Here is a 22558-nt window from a genome sequence, read left to right as displayed (position 1 = left end):
GCACAGTAACAAAACCAGTCTGACTCTTCTTTACTTATTTGCATGTTTCATTCAACTCTGTGTGTACCTGTGATGGTTCATAAAATGCAGGTCCGTCACCAGGAGCTCCACCACATCACACACAACCACAACCTTATCAATCGTAAACCGTCTGGAACTTGCTTTGCTGTTGATGTCATTGCCGTTCCTCGGCCAGGTCATGCTTGAAAAAGAGACCCCCCCCCCCCCCGCCTTTTTCTCCCGAATTGCATCCGGCCAATTACCCCCCTCTTCCGAGTTGTCCCGGTCGCTGCTCCACCCTCTCTGCCGGCCCAGGAAGGGCTGCAGACTACCACATCCTTCCTCTGATACATGTGGAGTCGCCAGCCGCTTCTTTTCAGAATCGGAGTCAGAATCGGAGTACTTCATTCATGCCAGAGGAGAAGGGGATGTAGCGCGTGGGAGGATCACCCTATTCCCCCCAGCCCCCCCCCCAACAGGTGTCTCCACCGACCTGAGGAGGCGCTAGTGCAGCGACCATGACACATACCTACCCACATCCGGCCTACCCCCGCAGACACGGCCAATTGTGTCTGTAGGGATGCCCGACCAAGCCGGAGGTAACAAGGGGATTCGAACTGGCGATCCCTGTGTTGGTAGGCAATGAAATAGACTGCTACGCTACCCGGACGCCCAGAGATTTTAATTCTTAAATTGACCTCCTGGTTGATTAACAAGACTAGGTCAAAGCCTAGTGTATGGCTGGAGCGTTGTATGATCGGTTTTCGGAACTGTGGCTCATTTGTGACAGGGATAATCCTGGATATCAGGGGTGGGACTCTCTAGGCACCTCACGATTCGATTCCGATTCAGAGGGCTACGATGCGATTATAAAATGATTATTGATTCCTATAGTACATGACTTATTTATTCTCACTGTGTGACTACTTGCTACTTTTAAAACGTAGCACATTTGTAATAATCCATAATTAAAATAAACGGATGAATTTACTTCCATTCTTTTGTTAATTGCAGTAAGAAATGGAAGAGATGTGTCAACTGAAAGGTCACGTTTCCCAGCACTGCGAAGAACCAACAGGAAAAGAAACTAGTCTGTAGCAGCATCCTTAGTCTATTATGATAAGCATCGGTGTAGGTCTATAACTTATCCACTATAAGAAAAAAATGATCACAAGCTGCTATGTCACAAAACGTGCATAGAGTGGACCTCATTCAGCCAAATCCCACAGGATTACAAACATGCATAAAACACACCAGACCTCTTGGAAAATGTTTTTTATGAACAAATAATGATACAAACAACAACCGGACTCTTATCAGTTAATATCTTTAATTAAACCAGAAGACTCATGTTGGGTGGCGCAGTGGTTAGCGCGGTTGCCTCACAGCAAGAAGGTTTTGGGTTTGAGCCCCAGTCATCCACTGTGTGGAGTTTGCTGGTTCTCGCCGTGTCTGTGTGGGTTTCCTCCGGGTGCTCCGGTTTCCCCCCACAGTCCAAAGACATGTAGGTCATTGGCTGTACTAAATTGTCCCTAGGTGTGAATATATATATGTGTGTGTGTGTGTGTGTGTGTGTGTGTGTGTGTGTGGGCCCTGTGTGATGGCCTGGCGGGCTGTCCAGGGTGTCTCCCCACCTGCCGCCCAATGACTGCAGAGATAGGCTCCAGCATCCCCGCGACCCTGAGAGCAGGATAAGCGGTTCGTATAATGGATGGACTCATGTTGCACCGCTATGCCTTCCATCTCAGCCAACAACGGCGAAATGTCTGGCTGAGTCCTTCCCGAGTCATTCCCCCCCACCCCCACCAAAGCTCTGAATATTTGCTGTTATTACTACCAAAGCTTCGGAGCCCAAAATATGGTATTTGGGACAGCCTTGCATCTTACCTAGTTTAAATACATGCATTAAGTAGCACCGGAGCACCAAGATGCTATTGGCTTGGCAGCAGAGTGAGTGCATGTGACCCTCTGCAGGTGCTTTGAGGATTACGCGGTTTCTGTTTGTCTTGTTTGTGCAGGTCTAGCGGCCGCAAAAGCCACGCAATCCTTTTGTGAATTCGCCAGTGTTTTGTCAGAGTGATTGTTATTTAGGGTGCTTTAACTGTGCTCTCCCTCGTGCCTCACGGCAATCAACCAATCGTGTAACTTCAGTGATGGTATTGGTCACCCGGTCCGGCGGCCCAGTCGTGTCAAACCGATCACTCAGTCAGTCAGTCAGGGACAGTCGCGTTTTTAGGGCCAGCCTGCCAGCCGGTCCAACCAAAAAGAATCATAACTTGAGTGCATAGTACATAAATACAAATACAAAATGGAGTCCTGTTTATGAGTCAGAGCTGTCAGAGGAGCTTGGCTGACGTTAGACTTTGCCTCTTAGCTATGTTGTCTTTGGTAGTGTAAATGCAGAGATATCCACTCATGTCCTTCTGTTTCCTTCAGTGAAATGATAAGGCCTCATTATCCCTCTACCCTGTGTGACTGTATGTACATTTGCCCCGTTGCGAATTTCCACATTTTCCTGTTCCAAAACAAGTTCCTATACATTTGTCTGCTTTGCCCATCAAGTGATTCCGGGCTCTGTTTTGACTTGGAATTAGATTTGTGGGTCCAGCAAACCTTACAGGAAAATTCTGGCTTTTTTCTTTGCTTTTTTTTTAACCTGGCTCATATTTTCATAGTTTTTCCATTGTGTGTATTTGGTTATGATGTTTCACTCACGTGCTTGATGGAGATTTTGGACATGGGACCACTGATAAGAGATTCACAACACCGTCTTACAGGGTATCCTAACAAGAGCCTTAAACCTGTTCTTTAAACCACAGCAGTGACAAAATAAAAACCTAGCACCTCAAGACTGTACATGTTTTCCCTTTATCCGTGACCTCTCTCTCCTATGTGCTGGCTAGGTTGTTTATTGATGGTTACAGTTACTACCTACAGTAAGTAAGACGGTCATAACTGCAAGGTGAACAAGGGCGTAGCTCAGTAATGTGATTGGACCATTGTTAATAACGTTGGACGTTTGGGGAAATGATGGGTGGCATGGTGGCACAGTGGTTAGCATGGTCGCCTCACAGCAGGAAGGTCCTGGGTTCGAGCCCCAAGGTAGTCCAGCCTGGGGTGGTGCAGTGGTTAGTGCTGTTGCCTCACAACAAGAAGGTCCTGGGTTCGAGCCCCAGGGTTGTCCAACCTTGGGGGTCATCCCAGGTCGTCCTCTGTGTGGAGTTTGCATGTTCTCCCCGTGTCTGCGCTGGGTTTCCTCCGGGTGCTCCAGTTTCCCCCCACCATTAAAAAGACATGCATTTTATTAATATTCCTATCTGTGCCCCTGAGCAAGGCATGGAAAGACAAAGTGGAGTTGATCCCGGGCGCTGCATTAGCAGCTGCCCACTGCCCCTAGCTACACAGCTAGGATGGGTTAAATGCAGAAAAAAGATTGCCCCACAGGGATTAATAAAAGTCCATCCCTTATCTGAACTGCTTATCCTGCTCTCAGGGTTGCGGGGATGCTGGAGCCTATCCCAGCAGTCATTGGGTGGCAGGCGGGGAGACACCCTGGACAGGCCACCAAGCCATCACAGGGCCCACACACACACACACACACACACACACACACACACATTCACACCGAGGGACAATTTAGTACGGCCGATTCACCTGACCTACATGTCTTTGGACTGTGGGAGGAAACCAGAGCCCCCGGAGGAAACCCATGCAGACACGGGGAGAACATGCAAACTCCACACTGAGGACGACCTGGGACGACCCACCAAGGTTGGACTACCCCGGGGCTCGAACCCAGGACCTTCTTGCTGTGAGGCGACTGCGCTAACCACTGCACCACTGTGCCGGCATTTTTTAATAAAATCGGTTAAAAAATTTAATAAAATAAGTAAAATAATAATAAAAGTAGTATAAAAAAATCAGTTGCAAATGAAAATAAAGTTGGGTAAGCAAGAGTAGATGTTACTACATACATGTTTGGTTCAATGTGCTTTTGTTCAGTGGTTCTCATGGAGGTCCATTATGTCACGCATTATGTGGACAACACATGGTTCAAAATCTAAACACAAGAGCTGCAAGTGTTTACCAAACATCAACTCAGTGGACAAGAACATTAAGTTCACAAGGGAAGACGTAAAGAACAACAGTTTGCCCTTCTTGGACTGTGACGTCCACATTGGGGAAGATAGGAGCCTCCACATTGGGGTTTACAGGAAACCTACACACACAGACCAATATCTACTTTTAGACTCACACCACCCGCTGGAACACAAACTGGGCATCATCAGAACTCTGCAACACAGAGCTGGCAATGTGCCCAGCAGCACTCGGGTCCAACGAGAAGAACACAAACACCTGAGGGGAGCTTTAAAAACCTGCGGCTACCCCAGTTGGACCTTTGTGAAAACTGCAACACGTTCCAAAAAGACCAACCAGGTGAGCGACGAGGAGAAAAGGAACAGAAGGAAGAGCACAGTCATCCCGTATGTTTCTGGGGGCTCCAAGATTTTCAGGAGAATTTTCAACGAACACCGCATCCCAGTATACTTCAAACCCAGCAACCGACTCCGACAAAGACTGGTTCATCCCGAAGACCGTGTACCACACACCCGGAAAAGCAATCTGGTGTATGCTGTACAATGCAATGAGGATTGCACTGACCTATACATAGGAGAAACCAAACAACCACTACACAAACGGATGGCCCAACACGGAAGGCAAAACTCCTCAGGACAAGACTCAGCAGTTTATCTACACCTAAAGGAGAAGACACACTCCTTCGAGGACAGCAATGTACACATTTTGGACAGGGAAGATAGATGGTTTGAAAGAGGGGTGAAGGAAGCCATCTATGTGAAACTGGAAAAACCATCCCTCAACAGAGGAGGAGGTCTGTGACACCACCTATCTTCCACTTACAATGCCGTCCTTTCATCTCTACCCAGGGGACTCAAGAAGCCTAGCCTCCAAGAACAACAGTCAGTCACTAACGGCTCCAATGACTCTCATGACCACTGAACAATGAAGTCGAAACTAACACCCCCAACGACCGTCGCTGCTAAACAAATACAAATCAATAGCTCCGATGGCGACGGGCGTGGCTGGACATCGGTACACAAAAGAGCCACGTATATCTATGGCTCTGTTAGCGACGGGCGTTGGTAAACATCGGGACACAAAGAGCCATGGACATCTATAGCTCTGACAACGACTCCAAAGAGGATAAATTCTGAGTCTCATCACCAGCCAGTCAGACTAGCTTGGTCTAGTCAGAATGGCATGAACGGAGGAAGCCTCTTGAATGAGAGGCGAAACGTCTTCACGGATATATACCAAGTCCAGTTGCACTTGATTCAACTCCTTTGGATGACCTTGACCTGGATGAACGAGAACATTCAGAGACACCGCGAACAAACAATTTTCACTCCAAACACCAAACCAGGATATCTCATACAGTAGCGTGATGATGCTACCGACGGCTAATTGGTAAAATTGGCCGGGGAAGTATTCAGTTTGCCTGAAAACTTGTATGTACGTTGTAATCTTGGCTCTTCATAAAATGTTTGAGAACCTCTAATGTAGTTGTGGATCCCCCCCCCCCCCCACACACACACAGTCATTTTGGTCTGGTGACTGCGGTCAAGGCTGATTAGACTCGCCTAGCATGCGTGTGTGAGTGTGTATCATTTGTTAACTTAGTCGCCTGTTCCCAGCACTTGATCACATCCTTTTACACATTACAAGCCATGTGGAAACACACTAGTTACACATTGTGGCAGTGTGGAAACAGTGACTGGAAACAGACTTCCTCCGCGGGCCCATCGTTAACTGATGGACCGTTGGGTTATGTCGGTTGTACGGATCAAAACCAGTAAAACATGTACTTGTGCATACAGTACAAATCACATGTTGTTGACCTTTTTGCCTCTATGGGAAAAAAAAAGTTCACGTAATCCAAACATGGAATAAAATTGGCAAACCTGTACATCCAGTATTCATCTCTAACGCTCTATATGTAGCTGGAGAAGTTAAGACATGACTGAATTTATTGTTTTCGGGGGAAAACATTTTAACATAGAAAATCAGTTTTTCAAGAACACATCCTCAAGAGATTTATTTTTACTTAAAAATGTTTTTGTTGTATTTATTAGTTTTTTTTACTTAAAGTGCTATTGCTATTTATTTTTGGTACCGAGTATTGTTCCATTTTGGCTACAGCAAACCAATAAAGCCATTAATTTACTTGAGCAAATATTCAGAAATTCTGAATAACGAAGCTCACCCTTGTAGTCCTTAAAGAAATCTCCACTTTGTCCTTGTTTGGAGCAGCTCCATAATACAAATAATTACCCTCAGTACGACGCTTTCAACTGATGTCGAGGCAAGGCTTCTTTAGGAAACCCTCTCAGCTATTGACCCAAACGCTTGACCTAGTTTAGCACTCTCACATGTACATACTACTGAGTTGTAAGGGTTTTCATTTCATTTTAATTTCACTTCTATCTGATATGCAGTGTTCTTACTTATCTAACGTTGCTAAACTCCACGCTGACGTCGTGCTGGTGCCAACATTTAGCCTACTAAACCATGAACCAAACGATATATTTAGAAGGTTATAGATTTATAAGATTCATACTATGCATTTGTAGCGAATTCATGGGGCAGCCGGGAACCGCTGCAGCCGGGATGCAAACCCGGGTCTCCCGCACCACAGGTTAACCAGTCGACTAAAGGGTAAGACCCGTTAGCCAACGGGCTAGCGAGTCTAGTCATTCGTGATCGTTACACTACCCCTCTCATTCGGGAAGCGCGTCAGCATACCAGTTCCCTCACGCCTCTGGGTGCACGCACTTCTGATGGCCTCATGGTCTCGCCATCCCACTTCTGGCACCAATGTAGCTAATTCAGGGGGCAGCCGGGAACCGCCGCAGCCAGGACGCAAACCCAGGTCTCCTGCACCACAGGCAATACGTTAACCAGTCGACTAAAGGGTCCGATCTGTTAGCCAACCAGCTAGCGAGTCTACGCCTTCATGGTCGTTACGCATTGTTGAGAACGTGCCATATTCCGATCTGAATAGGTATTAAACAACAGTGGCAAAGCTTGTCCCATCAGTTCATATTAAGTGAAACACTACAGCCTCACCTGAGCCAAGTGCTTCAGTTGAAATGAAATACTGACTTTGCTATATTAAATTTCAACAAAATCTAAGCAAAAAGCACAAATTTACATTTAACTAAGTGCCCAGTTGAGTAAAGAACACTAACCCACCACCATTAAACAGCCTCCTGTTGACATGTGCTGCCTGTCAAGCATGTTCGAGATGTCGTATTGAGAAAAATGCCCTCTTGTACTAGAAGCATTCTTTTAGGATGTTTTTTTTAAATTTTTATTATTTCTGCTTCATTATACACTCTCCAGATGAGTTGAGGTGACCTAACTCATTAAGCCCCCCTTTCTTAAGATATCTCAAACTTGTATTTTTTATGTGAAATGGGAATTGGGAGAAACTAACGCAAACACATAACACACTGTCAGTCAGTGTGCACTCCACCTGATGAGGATAGTGCTACCTAGACTAATGAGCGTTTGTTTTTCGGCAACACCCAAGGATGTCTCACACATTGAGCCTTCCCATGCCCATTATGGTTTGTCTTTGTGAAGGCCAAGGCAAGACGCACACTCCTCAGGTATATTTGGATCCATGTTGTCTGCTGCCTAGGTAACTGCAACCACACATGCAAAGATGGATAACAAAGATCCATACCCCCACACGCCCAGAGGAAGGGCACCCAGAAGATGGAAGGTGTGAGAGCGTGACCTCGGGGCCCTCGTATGGTTGCTCTGGTTATACTATCTGTCCTCATATTGCACACTGGCTTTGCTGAAGGCAGAGTTGGCACAGGCTTCCCTGTCTCCTTCCTCCAACTGTCTCTCTTGCAGCACTGATTGACTCATAGCCAAGGTTGCTAATGCTAATCATCACCCACATGAGCTTATTTTCCAGAAATCCTCAGTGACTCGCCTCGTACAGCCTGGCCCGATGCTCCAGCTTTACATTGCCAACTTACACTGCCAGTAATTATTGTGGCCAAATGCATGTTGCGTTCTGTTGACATAGGATCTTCTATTCGCTCTGCTCAGTCAACCTCATGCATTTTACTTTTTTTTGCCCTTTTTTCTCCCCAGCGCCTCCTCTGGTCAGTCGAGGCTCCTGTTCGGGGGGAAGGGGAACTGGGGGGGAATAGCGTGATCCTCCCATGTGCTATGTCCCCCTGGTGAAAGTCCTCACTATCAGGTGAGAAGAAGCGGCTGGCGACTCCACATGTATGGGAGGAGGCATGTGGTAGTCTGCAGCCCTCCAGGGATCAGCAGAGGGGGTGGAGCAGTGAGGAGTTTCGCCAGGGGGATGTAGAGCATGGGAGGATCACTCTATTCCCCCCCCCCCAGTTCCCCCTCCTCCTCGAACAGGCGCCTTGACCGACCAGAGGAGGCGCTAGTACAGCGACCAGGACACATACCCACATCCAGCTTCCGACCCGCAGACAGGGCCACTTGTGTCTGTAGGGATGCCCGACCAAGCCGGAGGTAACACGGGGTTTTGAACCGGCGATCCCTGTGTTGGTAGGAAACGGACTAGACCGCTACGCTACCCAGACGCCCCTTCTGTCTGTATTCATTTAATCCTCTGTAAAAGCAAAATAAAAAGTTAAAATTCCAAGCAACCAGACTTTGGAAGTTGGTTGCCGAGAAGACAACCACATTTTTTTAAATTATTTGTCTACTATTTATTTGTCTATTATTTCCAGTTTTATTTTGATGATGACCATTTAGTTTTTCAGGATCCATTGGAATGAGGGTGAAATCTGATTTTTGATATGTGGTTAGTTAAAAAATTCTGCCAGAAATGGTTGAGTTTGAATCTGTACTGCCTAATCAAAGCGGCATCATTTCTGTTTCATTGTGACTGCACCGGGGCATTAACCGGTGGTGTCTGACAGCGGGGATCTTAGAAAGTCACACAGTCCCCACAGGCCTGGTTTCACATGGCTTGGTGGCATGCAAATTGTCACCTGGCCACAACGTTTGCATGTCATTCTGTTATGATCGGTTGAGTCTGTTTGGAGAATAAAGATTCACGTCTCTGTTTATGTCCAGGTAGCGCTAAGCTTGGACCCATTTGATTGGCCTCCCTCAGCTGCGGCCCTCTTAAGGCTCTTTCTGACACCTTGGTGTTGTTGGGGATGGCCCTCTTGTCCTCTTCTCACCCACAGTTTTGAGTATACTATACGCTGTTTAGAGATTAGCCTGTAAAAGCCATGCAGCCTTCTTAAAGAGGTGTTCACCAAGCCTCCCAGCCATGGTTCTTGCAGTCGTTGGCGAGCTTCTCGTACTTGTAGAGTTTCTATTGATGGGCTTCTTCCAAGCGATCTTCCCATAGGACCGTTAGCTCAAGTTAGAGAATCTCTTAACCCTGTGATAAAATGGCACAAGAGCTTTGGATTTGGTGCTGTGCTAAAAGACAAAAGGCATTTGTGGTGTGGACTTTGGCGTGGCCTTTAATCCAAACTGCTTGTATTGCTTGTCTCAGATGCTATGGAAATGGACAAGCTAGTTTGAGATAATTTTTTTAATCATCTTAGCATTTTCTTAAATACTTTTCTTATACATATAAACAGAGATTTATCAAAATGTTTGATGTAATTCTGTCCTGTCCAAATTCTGCTCAGTTTGGAAGTTATCGGAGGTAACGTGGGGATTCGAACCGGTGATCCCCGTGTTCGTAGACAACAGAATAGACCTCTATGCTGACGCCTGCAGCTCTTATTTCTTTTATCTTGAGCAGCGGAAAAAACAGGTCTTACTGTTCTTGGTAAACACCAAAGGCTATAAGCGTAGTAGTATTACCTCTGTAACGCCTCTAGACATGTCCACTCCTCTTGAAGTTGTATTTTAATTGTGATATAGTGTAGTTGTGTCTTTGTAAGTGAACACTGTGTTCTGTGTAGCTTACCAAGTCTGGCTGAGCATAGCCAAACTGCACTAACAAATATAAACTTGATCCACTGAAAGTTTATTCATCCCCTTGTTGAGATTAGGTTGTGGCAGCAGCAGAAACTAGGGACATCAGCAGAGAATTTGTGATCATGCTAATTAATTTGACAGCAATAGAGAAAATTATTTTCATGGTGTAGTTGTTTAAGTCTCCAACCTGCTGTGCACAGTAGGCTGGAGAAAGAAGTGAGTTTCCAGTAGGTAGGCAAGGCAGGTACTAGGTGTTTGTAGTTCTGCACAGTGTTTGTCTGACTGCGCTGTTGGTTAAGCAAACAGTGATGTTGACACACTCAAGAGTTTCGGCGGTTATACGGCCATCAAACCGACGAAAGACTGCCTGCTCCCTCTCTTGATAGTTTGTCTTTAGCACCATGTATAGCCCTCCTTAAAGCCTCTGTATGACCCCATGAGGGCTGGATGTCCTTGAATGAAGGGATTGAGTCTGTAATGGCAAATATATGGTTCTGTCTTTGGAGTTGAACTACTGATGATTGTTTTTTTTTTTAATTCTATATAATATTTAGGACAAAAATACCCAGTTTGATTGTAAAGGTGTCTTGGGAGTTTGGAATTTGTTGGCCGATGAATTATAGCCTGATATGTGTAAGACAAGAACGCATATTATTTCTAGACGGTAGCCATCATTGTGTGTGCAGTGAATGAGCACCAGCTAAGTCAGAATGAGGAGTGTGTGCTCACAGACACAGCACAATTAATTTTATTACTAAGGAAAAATTGCTACCTGAGCACGCCTGCACAATGCCAAATACCGTACTGATTTTCTCAGCACAACTATGGTTTTTCATTAGGCCTAGATGTGAACCAAAATAGTAAAAATGATTAAATTGACTTAAGTCCTTTAGAAGGAAAAGTATGCTGGGAATGTTCTCAAAACTGGAACAGACATCTAGCGTTTGCCCCTCGCTCACTCTGGTTTGCTCAGTCTCTCGCCCTCTCGGGAGAGAGAAACCCCCCTTGCAGCTCACTAGCTCAGCACAGATAGACCACATATCCAGTTGCAGATCAGGGAGAGAACTGAATAAAGACGAACAGCGCCATGTCATTCCCTATCCACCCCATCACTTCTCATTTACAGGAAGGCATGTGGAAATACGGCTGTCAGTTTAAGAGAATATATTGCCATATTTCACCAAGTACGCTTTGAGCAGTGAACAGCCATAGGAGGATTCGGTGGAGGAATAGCCCTGCTTGGCAGTAGGTGTTTCTGTCCATTTCTTGTCATGTAATGATTTTCATTTATTTACATAACCATTCCCAGACGGCAGCTTTTGCACATGTAATGGGGATGGGAGGAGGGGGAGGAGTTGAGAACACTAGAGGGGGTTGGAGTGGTGGTGGCATCTTGTGACAGGGTCATGGGAAATGAATAAGGAAGAATTTTATATCTTTCTCACACACAAATGCTCCTCAAGCAGGCTGTGCTGCACTTATCCACAGCAGCTGCCCACCACAGCATCCGTCAGACGCCTAATTCATCTCAAGTCATCATGTGCAAAAACCATAAAGTTGCGCAATCAGTCAGTCAGTTAGCCTCTGCACAGTCAGGAAAGCAGGCAGCCATTTCCTCTTGCAGTCTTTCAGTCAGTAAATCAGGCCCTGTGTTCAGCTGGACAGCAAGTCTGTTAGTCAGCTAGCAGGTCAATCATTCAGTTCCTGCACAGTTCCTGCACACCTGATGACAGTGTTCCAACATTATGCTGAGGTGGCTGTTACTTCCCGCTTGCTGAGGGTGTGTGTGTCTGTGGTGGGGTGGTGGATTAATATGCAAGGCATTTCTCTTGCACTCCATTACAGACCCCCCCCCCCACACACACACACTATTGGAGGAACCCAGTTATGACTGAAAATATTATTCTGTATGTAATTTGTAGAAGAACGCCATCCCTAGCTGGGACCCAATGCCCCCCCCCCCCCCGTGGTCATTATGAGTTAATGGTTATTCAGCAGAATGGGTAATGCCTCGGTCGATGAATGATCTAGGCAGAGTGACACGGTTCTGCTTCAGTTGGCTGTCACAGCTTTGTGATTTTGGGGCTTTTCCTCTCCAGGCTTTGCTGTGTTAGTGATTTCATAATTACTCATCTAAGTCTCCTGTACCCACACAGGCTGAAGGCCGTAACATTCATAATGTCCTCGCTTAAGCCATGAAAGAAAATGGACTAATTGGAACAAAAGAAAAATTATTGATAAAAAGTATAAAACGCAAGACAGTTTCTGAACAAACTGCATTGAATAGAGAGGAAAGCATCAGTTGAGGAAATGTTGGGCTCAAGAAACATCCTCAGGTTTGGTGTTTCCTTGGAACCCTGAACTTGGCTTTGTGGAGGCACGGCCTGTCAGTTGGGTCTATCAAATGCTGCTTTGTACCTGGGCTTGTCAGTGTAGTGCAGGAGCTGCTATTGGCACCAGCCAGGTCCTCAGTTATGGCTCAGCTACTGTAGTCGTCTCTGACAACTGGAATTTACACAGGCCACTAAGAGCGAACACTTAAGATGTCCTATGGACAATTAAAAACAAGCTGTTGACTTATTAGCATTTAGAATCTGTAAACATAAATATATAAAATGTATGATATTCAAAATATTAATATATAATATATATAATATGTAAATATATATATATATAATTGTATAAATGTATAATATAATTTATAATATATAAATTTATAATTATAAATTTGTAATAAAATTATGATTAATTATTTGATTTAAGATCACAATTATAAGTATTTAACACCTTTAAGTTTTATTTGAAGTTATTTTTAACTTATTTAAATGTATGCGAGAGTCTGACAGGATGGGGAAGCGGGGCAGGCTAAGCTAACTGCTAGCCCATGCAGACCGGCAGCCCAACAGTCATCCTGGCATTCGCTCTCTTGGGCAGTGCATTTTTTTTTTTGTTTTTTGTTTTGTTGATATGGTGGATCGATGTGTTTTTGTAGTTTTTTTTTTTGTAGTCTGGATGTGTGTTGATGTCTTTGTGTTGCACTGCTGTGGGAAATTATATTTTGTGTCATTTCATGTGCGCAGGTGCATGGAGTGAAATGACAAATAAATCTTCCTGATGTTCCTGATCCTGAGTCAACTCCTGTCTTTAGCGTGTGTGTTTGTGTGTGTGTGTGTGTGTGTGTGTGTGTGTGTGTGTGTGTGTTTGTGCGCGCGCGCATGCGTGTAGGTTGATATGTGTCATTGTGTTCCTGGAAATTCATGGTGCAATTGATTGCTCATACTTCGGTGTGTTCCCATTGAATGGACACACACTGAAACAATGACTTAGCCATGTTGCGTGTTTATGTTTTCCCCTCTCATTCCTCTCCTCGGTTTTCCATTTCGCCCTCTCAGATCTGTCTCTTCACTCTTCGTCTCAGTATTTCTCCTCTTCTCGCATTCCCTCTCAAGGCTCTTAACCTCCTTTAGAGTCCAAAGGTCAGGGTGTCCGTGGGTCTGGGACCAGTAAAATTGAAGTTGGGTGAGTCTGCTGATAACCCATTAGTTGCATTTGTTGCATCCAACCTGATTTGGGTGTAGAGTTGAAAGTGAATGGATGGGTAAATGCAGGCGAGGTCATTAGGTCATTAACGTTAACATGCCCCTGTGTAATTGAGCTTACACACAGTATGTGACAGAACAAAGAGGCTGAGTAGTAGAATTTTTTTTTTTTGCGTTTTTTTCTCCCCAATTGTACTTGGCCAATCACCCCACTCTTTGGAGCCGTCCTGGTTGCTGCTCCACCCTTTCTGCCAATCTGGGGAGGGCTGCAGACTACCACGTCTCCTCCCATACATGTGGAGTTGCCAGCCGCATCTTTTCACCTGACAGGAGTTTCGCCAGGGGGATGTAGCGTATGGGAGGATCATACTGTTCCCCCAAGCCTCCCCCCCTCCCCGAACAGGCGTCCCGCCTGACTAGAGGAGGCGCTAGTGCAGCGATCAGGACACATACCCACATCCAGCTTCTCACCATACAGACAGACACAGCTAACTGTGTCTGTAGGGACGCCTGAACAAGCCAGGGGTAACACGGGGATTCAAACTGGTGATCCTTGTGTTAGGCAACGGAATAAACCGCTATGCTACCAGGATTCCCGTGAGTAGTAGAAAATTTAAAATACAGCAAAGAGACTATGACAAAGGCCTGATTGAATCAGTTTGGGGCGGGGGAAGGTCAACCTTGGACCCCACCTTTTACTTCCCTTCTGCGCTCCAGTCAGCGAGAAAGTAAACTCTCCAGGGTTGCATCTTGGCTGCTGTTAATTATGTCCCTGTCTCATAGACGTACTCTGTCTGGAGGGGGAACTCCAGTGCTGCCTGACCTGCTTTCCACAGAGCGGTCCTGTCTGCTCGGAGGGCTCTGCTTCACCGTATGCTCAGCGGTTCCTCCGTCACTGACAGACACCCTCCACTGTCGTCATCCACGGGGAGACGCTTGTAACAGAACAAGGTCCCTTGGAATGCCAGATGTATTTTCTTAGACAAAGTAGAGTTTATTATCTTTATCAGTGGCTATGGTTGCTCTTGTATGATTACACTGATAACATGTTCAGAAACACTATTTGTGTTTAGGCCTTTTACGATGGAATTATCAGCACGGCGCTGTGGCCATAAAGAGATGGAATGAGGTCAAGCACTCTGATGACATCTTCACGGTATCCACCCACTGTCAGACTTGGATTGTTCCAAGTTTCTTTTCTTTTTCTTTTTTTTTTTTCTTAAGAGGTTTTCAGTGACTGTGGTAAAGTTGTTGCTCTGAGAATTTACTTAAATGTTCACACCCTTAAAAGGCAAGTTTTCAAACCGCTCGCAATCTTGAGTCAGAAAGAGCCCTAGGTCACTTTCTTCTTCCACTCCTTTTTATTACAACTACCAAAACAACCACGTGGCCAGTAGACAGCCAGCTCTTTTTTCTGAACCGTGACTTCCAAGCAGTCATAGCTTCTCCAGAGTGAGTGTCTTAAGGGTGTTTGGAGAGGAAATCTCCCAGCGTTAGACTTGGACTGGTTTAAACTGAGCCAGAGCAGCCGCTGTGCAGAGACCAAGAAAACAGGTTATGCAACGGGCTTATATTGTGGTACTCTGGTATGGTCTGGCATGGCTTGTGTGCCAAGGCAGCAAAACAGATGCAAGAAGGGGGCACAGGTAGGATACAAGAGCAACAAAGAATTGAAGAGAGGAAAATTAAGATTTTAAAGCAAGAAGCATTGTTGGGCTTATTTACTGGATTACAAAACATGAAAATGTGAAAATTGATATTACAGTTCACAGAAATATTTCAAGCCCATTTGAGTAAAACCTGTTTTAGAAAAGGTTGAACTTAGGGGATCTAGGTGGCGTGGTGGTCTATTCCGTTGCCTGCCAACACAGGGATCGCTGGTTCAAATCCCTGTCTCACCTCCGGCTTGGTCGGGCGTCCATACAGACACAATTGGCTGTGTCTGCGGGTGGGAAGCCGGATGTGGGTATGTGTCCTGGTAGCTGCACTAGCCGGTCGGGCTGCCTGTTTGGAGGGGGAACTGGTGGAAATAGCGTAATCCTCCCACGCCCTACATCCCCCTGGCGAAACTCCTCTCTGTCAGGTGAAAAGAAGTGGCTGGAGACTCCACGTGTACTATCGGAGGAGGCATGTGGTAGTCTGCAGCCCTCCCCGGATCAGCAGAGGGGGTGGAGCAGTGACCGGGATGTTTCGGAAGAATGGGGTGATTGGCCAAGTAGAATTGGGGGAGAAAAAGGAGGGGGAGTTGAACTTAGTTTTTATGTCTGTGTTAAAGGTGGATTAACACTAGGTCTGGTAAGAAAGAGGAGTAAGCAAGTACAGAAAAAGCAGATGGGAGAGAGGGAGATGCAAGACACGTCACAAGAGTAGCGAGAAGTGAGAGATGCCTGAAATCAGTCGGTATGAAGGGGGTAGGGGGGAGGAGAGAGAAAAATGATGTAGATAGGCAGGGAGGAAGGAAGGGATAGGGGGAATAAACTTTAGACCCATAAGATGCAAAACCGGTAGAAGAAGAGATGGGACGGGTGGAACAAAGGAAAGCGGTAACAGCAGAAGCCAGAGAGGAGAGTTGGTGCCGCAGAAGCTGCGGCGACTCAGACAAAGCATGGGGAGAGGAGAGGGACACGATTCTAGAGGGAGGAGTGGATAGGAGCATGAGCATCGGTAAGAAGGGAGGAAAAGATATGCCTGGGTGGGGGTGGAAGGGAGGCAGACAGCCCCGGAGAGGCTAGGAGAGGGACATGGTGAGAACACGCAGTTTAGTTTTGGGGGTTTGGAGCATTAGCGTTGCCCACCTAGTCTTGCAAATAAGCCTCTTTGGATGATAGGTCACAACTGTAGATCATACTCTACTTGCTGCCAGACACAGATTTCCCTAAAACCGGGATTAGGAGTTTGCTAACAGAAAATGTCCATATAAAGATGTAGAAGCTGCTGTGGGAGCTCCCCTAGGGCATTTACTGTGGCTAAGAAGGATAAATGGGGTTCTGTGTGTCTCTGCCAATTTCTTCCTCCATGTGTATCAACATGCTTCTTTCTGTGCACGGTCATCCTTTTTTGTCAAAAAAAAGGGGGGGGTGTGCACGGTCATAATTTTTTGTCAAAAAAAAAAAGGGGGGGGGGTGTTGGGTTAATATTGTTCCTGGAAATTCAACTGCGCATAGTGCTATTGATTGCTAATGCCTTGGTTGGTCCAGTGGTCACCACTGCATACACTTATGTGCACGGGCTCAGACACACACACACACACACACACACACACACACACACACACACACACACACACACACACACACACACACACACAGAGTTTGCCCTTTTTAGGGTGGCGCCATCCATTCCAAATTTCCTCTTTTTTTCCCTTCCTAGCTTTACCAATCTCTTCTTGTGCACAGGCTTTGTTTGAAATGACTGCTGGTAATAACATAAATGTCCACTTACGTGATGAAGATTCAATTCTCCTCAGGTTTTATTTTCAGGTTTTGCTTTTAGCCAATTGAATTTGCACATACAAGGAATTCGTCTGTGGTTAGAAGGGGGGGTGTAGGTGTGGTCTGCCATGGAGAGACACGTGATAGAGTTGATACCATAAGGTACAAACCATTCAGCCCTACATCCCACCCGTTTTTGTTTGACAGTGTAACACTTGCAAGAAGGTCCCTGATTCCTGGGTTTGATCCCAGCCTGTCTGTATCGAAATTATGAATCCACCAGTTTCCTCCACCAGTCCCAACACGTGCATGTGACGTGGTTTAGAGACTGTAAATTGCCCATACGTGAGTGTGACGATGAATGTTTCTGTGTGTATCCTGCAATGGACCGCCGCCATGTCCAGGATGTGTTCCCTGCCTTACCCATGTCTAGCGGGATAGGCAACAGCATCCTCAGGGTTTGACTTTCATCCAGGGGGTACAGAGAATGACTGAATGAATGAACTAACCCCCCTCCCCTTTTATTTCCCCCATCGATTCCTGTTAGGTACCGGAGAAAGCGGAAAGAGCACTTTCATTAAGCAGATGAGGATCATCCACGGGACGGGCTACACAGACGAGGATAAGAAAGGTTTCACAAAGCTCGTCTACCAGAACATCTTCACCTCCATGCAGGCCATGATCCGCGCCACTGAGACTCTTAAGATCCAGTACAAGTATGAACAAAACAAGGTGCGTAATGCCCGATAACCTTGCTAAAGAATTTGGATCAAAGTTTTGTGTGATGCTGTGTGTTAGTGCTGTGTGTTTATTCATTTTTCTTTAGGAGTTATCTGGTTAGTTGCGAGGCATCGCTAATTTCCTGGAGATGCACAGGTCAATGTCAAGGTCTAGGACATTTTGACTCGAGATGTCCCTGTCAGTGGTCACATATTAAGTGTTGTGGTGATTCATCCTGTGACTGTGAGCTTTCCATTACCAGACATTGTCTATAACAACCAGGCTGCCTTGCTGCAACAACTGTACTGCTCGTGTGCAGCCTGGAACTAGGGCCGAGTAACATCATTTCAGAACTGGCATCACAATACCACATGCGACGTTGCCACAAATTGCAAAGGATGCTACGGGAGGCAAATTGGGCCTGTCAGTCATGTTAGGCTAAAATTTGTATTGCGTGATATAAAATGAAATCTAGCAAGGTCCACCTTTTTATGACTGCTCCTACAGAAGAATATTCTAGCACATTTGAAATAGTGTAATTCGGTGTCATTTAATGACCTCTTGCATAACTGCCTTATTTCGCCTCGAAGATCACCTGTATCATTTCTAGAATGTTAAGTTCTTTGCAAATGGAGCTTTTAAAGTTATTTAAGTTGTCACATTAAATTGATATAGATGAGTACGTCCCACTTCTGCAAATTAAATTCAGTTAAGAAGTAGTTTAAACTTTCTTAAGGGGGGGGGGTTAAGCAAGTTTTTAGTCGATGTCTAAAGCCTAAAAATTCAAATGCAAGTCCGTTGCATTTCCACAAGTGGGTGTTAGGACTGTCATCAAAAACGTTTATGAGAAAATGGCGAGGGTTCAGCAAGACTTGCTTGCCATAGGAGAAATTTGAAGACCTGTTTCTACTTTCTATCACTTCCTATTGCATAATCTCTTTATCGACACATCAACTGGAGCTTTCAAAACTACACACCCAGTGTCTTATGAGATGTGTACCGTTGCCTACTGTCTCTTTCTACAGTTCTCAACTTGACCGGCAATCTAAGTGCCAATGTGTATCGTCCCAAGTTTGTGTGTCCACATTGTCCAATGCAAACCATATTTAAACAGTCCATAAAACTAATGATGAATGGAGAGATTCAGTGTTAAATCTTTATGCTTGCTCAGTACTCCAGGTAAGGAAATCACACAAGTGTAATCTGGTCATCTGGACACAATGTTTGAGAGAAATTTTTCGTCACTCATCTAAGTGGCCTCTTCAGTCTCGACTGCCTGCAGGTATCCCCACCCTTATAGACAACACAGTGGCATAATCCATCCATCCATTATCCAAACCGCTTATCCTTACCCAGGGTCGCAGGGATTCTGCAACCTATCCCAGCAGTCATTGGGCGGCAGGTGGGAGACACCCAGGACAGGCCGCCAGACCATCACAGGGTCCACACACACACACACACACACACACACACACACACACACACACACACACACTCACACCTAGGGACAATTTAGTACGGCCGATTCACCTGACCTACATGTCTTTGGACTGTGGGAGGAAACCGGAGCCCCCGGAGGAAACTCACGCAGACACGGGGAAAACATGCAAACTCTACACACAGGACGAACTGGGACGAGCCCCAAGGTTGGGCTGCCCCGGGCCTCGAACCCACCTTCTTGCTGTGAGGCGACCGCGCTAACAACTGCGCCACCGTGCCGTGATTGTGTTAAGGACTGCTTTTCTCCAATCTGCAGTTACTGGTCCTCACAGCCAAACATGGGCCACAGTATGGTTAGAAAGTGGAGAAATTGAACAATAAAAAGAGGGAGTTGAATATACGTACCTTAAATTATCCCAGAAAGTTGGGGGGGGGGTACATGTACATGTGTTGCCATTTTACAATGCTGCGATTGCAACTATTCCCCAATGCTCTGTGAATAGTACACATGGCCATTGAAACTCTAGTTAATGGTCCCAGCAATTTGCATATGAAACTGATCGCTGGTTTCGGTCATTACGCCCTGTATTGTTTATAAGGTTGGGGATACCTGCAGTCAGTTGAAACTGAAGCGGTCACTTAAGGCCCTGACACACCAGGCCGACGGTCGGCCGTCGGCCAATGTCGGGCCGTCGGTAAGCGTCTGTGACCCTAGTTTTTTGCGGTGTGTCCCACACCATCGGCACTAATCACACCCCTTTCAGCAGCTTTTCGGCCGATTCAGCGTGTTGAATCGCCGGAGCTCGTTGGTGAGAGAGATGACTCTGACCGGCTGTTCACCTTAGCGAATCAGTGCAGACCGTACATGCTAGTTGGCCGTCGGCTGTGGTCTTTGCGGTGTGTTCAAATGCTGCTTTTTGGCCCAGACGGCAGGTGATGCGAGGCGACGCAACAGTTGGCCCTCGTTGCCGCAAAGTCGGTTTGGCGTGTCTGGGCCTTGAGATGAGTGATGAAACGTTTCTCTCAGTAAACGTGTCCAGATGAACTGGTTCACCTCTCTGGGATCTGCTTACTTGTATTGAGCACGCGTAATGACACTGTAACTTATGTACTCACCCTGAAATGCAGAGCAAAGATACTGTTGGACATTGTTGTTGCTTTGGATTTGTGCTAATTGAATAAAGCTGAATAGATCAAATTGCATCATTTTGGGACCCTTTTTTTTTTCCGGTCTTTGCGGTTCGAGATGTCCTTGATAGATTTAAAGCTGTTTTGGTGAGCTTCCTTTGTGGCATGTGCAAGATGTGTTCCTCTACCCAAGCTGCAAAAAGTGATTCAATACCGTAACATAAGTCTAGTTTGACTCTCAAAACATTCAATTGCTGGTCAACATGTAAAAGAGAGAATGTTTGAATCCCCACCGACCTTTTCTTCATCCCCCTCTCCCAGAATAATGCTCTGCTGGTCCGCGAGGTGGACGTGGAGAAGGTGTCGTCGTTTGACCAGCCCTACATCGGCGCTATAAAGATGCTGTGGGCAGACCCTGGCATCCAGGAGGCCTATGACCGCAGGAGGGAATACCAGCTCTCCGACTCCACCAAATAGTAGGTCAAAAGGAGAGGGAGAAGTATAGTTGGAGAATAATTCAGTGCTCTGCCGTCACTCTTTGTGAGTGTGTATGAACACAGGCTGTGAAGGACAATTGATGTGAAATGGGGAAAGGAGTAGGAGGAAATGGAGACGTTATTATAAACGACTGCTAATAATACCAGGGCTAATTCCTCTCCTCATTAATCCAGCTCAAGACTACTGCCTAGGAGTTAGAAAGAAAAGAGACTTGAGAGCTTATGTTGCTAATAAAGATCATTTATGTGTGAAGAATATCTGTGTATGTAGTGCATTTATGTTAGCCACTTCTAAATATAGAGCGATGCTAGCTCATCTGCATTTGTCTTAGTGTTGTTTCATGGGCCCAAGTGTGTGGGTGTGTGTCATGGGGAGGGCCATTGCCCATGTACTTGTAAATGTGTGTGAATGTGGACTCATGAGTGAGGTTGCATGGTGTGTGAGTGAGTGTGTGTGTTTGTGTGTCTGTCTTTGTCACGTGTTCCCTCCCTCTTCGTTCCACAGTTACCTTAGTGATTTAGAGCGAATAGCATCACCGGGGTACGTGCCCACTCAGCAGGACGTGCTGCGGGTTCGAGTGCCCACCACTGGCATCATTGAGTACCCATTTGACTTGGAGAATATAATTTTCAGGTACTGGCGTCAAGTGCTGCCGCCGCTGTTGTCTCTGGTTGGCTGGCTGCGCAGCACTCAGTCAGCCAGTTAAAACCCGTCGACGCTGCTATCTCCATCCACCCACTGCTGCACAACCGGGCTCTGCACAACGCTGTAACACATCCCTGATGGCAGACTCTCTGAGACTGGACCCCAAACCAGTCCCCATCAAGATATAAAGGGACTCCATTTTTATTTTTTATGTTTTTTTGTCTTTGCCCAGCAAGTCATTGTTTACTGGCTGTAACACTAAAACACATTCCCTTTTCATTTACCAATTCACCGTCTGAATGAGGAGCACGTTGAAAGTAAATTTAAAATTGTACGTCTCTGAGAGCTGCCATCAAGGACAGTTACAGGTTTCTAAGAGAGAATTGGGGTGAGGTGCTTTGACATGTGGGTAACTATAAACCCCCCTCTCTCTGCAAAATCTTGGGACATCTGGACTGAGCCACTTGCTTTTGGAGCGGGTATATCTGCTGTCATGCTTTACTTTCTCCTTCTCTATCTTTTGTTGTCCTTCCTGTCCTCTCTAGCTATTTAAGCGATCTGGATCGTATTGCCGAACCATGCTATCTCCCGACCCAACAGGACGTGCTTAGGGTTCGAATCCCAACCACAGGGATCATAGAGTACCCTTTCGACTTGCAAAGCATCATTTTCAGGTAGAAGATGAACTCCCACTTTTTTGACTGAACTCCATCCTACACCTACCCCACCCCCTCCCCAACACATCCGTCTCCCCAGTTTGTAGCCCTGACTACTGTTCTGTGTTTGTCCAGGACCCAAATGACTACTTCTGTGTTAGTGCTGGTTACACAAGTATTAGCCACCCTTTCAGTGAAATCCAAAATCTACATTTCCCACTGAAACAGTCCTGCTGATGTCAAATCCAGTGTGAGTTCTTGTTGTTGTTTTTTTTTTTTAAAGTCTGAAGCCCAAGTTTTTCAGTTGTGATCCAGTGGTCCACAATTTATTTTGTATAGAAACGTGATGTAGGTAGGTGTATGATGATGGGCCAGTGAAGTTTTTAGATATGGCAGCTGATGGAGCAGCACAGATTGTACCAGTAGTAGGTCTGGACGATGCATTGACTCATTTGCACCGTCTTCAGCAGCCAGC

At 45.9% G+C, this 22558-nt stretch overlaps 1 protein-coding gene across 2 annotated transcripts in view; it reads left to right on the top strand.

Moving 5' to 3' along the window:
• Nucleotides 1-22558, top strand: part of LOC130110809 (guanine nucleotide-binding protein subunit alpha-11) — a 53830-nt gene that overhangs the window by 11510 nt on the left and 19762 nt on the right. The window contains exons 2-4 of one of the 2 annotated variants that reach the window (XM_056277992.1): nt 17544-17728; nt 20606-20760; nt 21973-22101. In XM_056277992.1, coding sequence (XP_056133967.1) covers nt 17544-17728; nt 20606-20760; nt 21973-22101 — 469 coding nt within the window. Of the gene's footprint in view, nt 1-17543; nt 17729-20605; nt 20761-21286; nt 21416-21972; nt 22102-22558 lie in introns of both variants that reach the window. The other variant, XM_056277991.1, reaches the window with a different exon arrangement.

This window comes from Lampris incognitus, chromosome 3 (genome assembly GCF_029633865.1).
Source record: "Lampris incognitus isolate fLamInc1 chromosome 3, fLamInc1.hap2, whole genome shotgun sequence".
Taxonomy (NCBI): Eukaryota; Metazoa; Chordata; class Actinopteri; order Lampriformes; family Lampridae; genus Lampris; species Lampris incognitus.
This window is presented reverse-complemented; position numbering and strand designations above follow the sequence as displayed.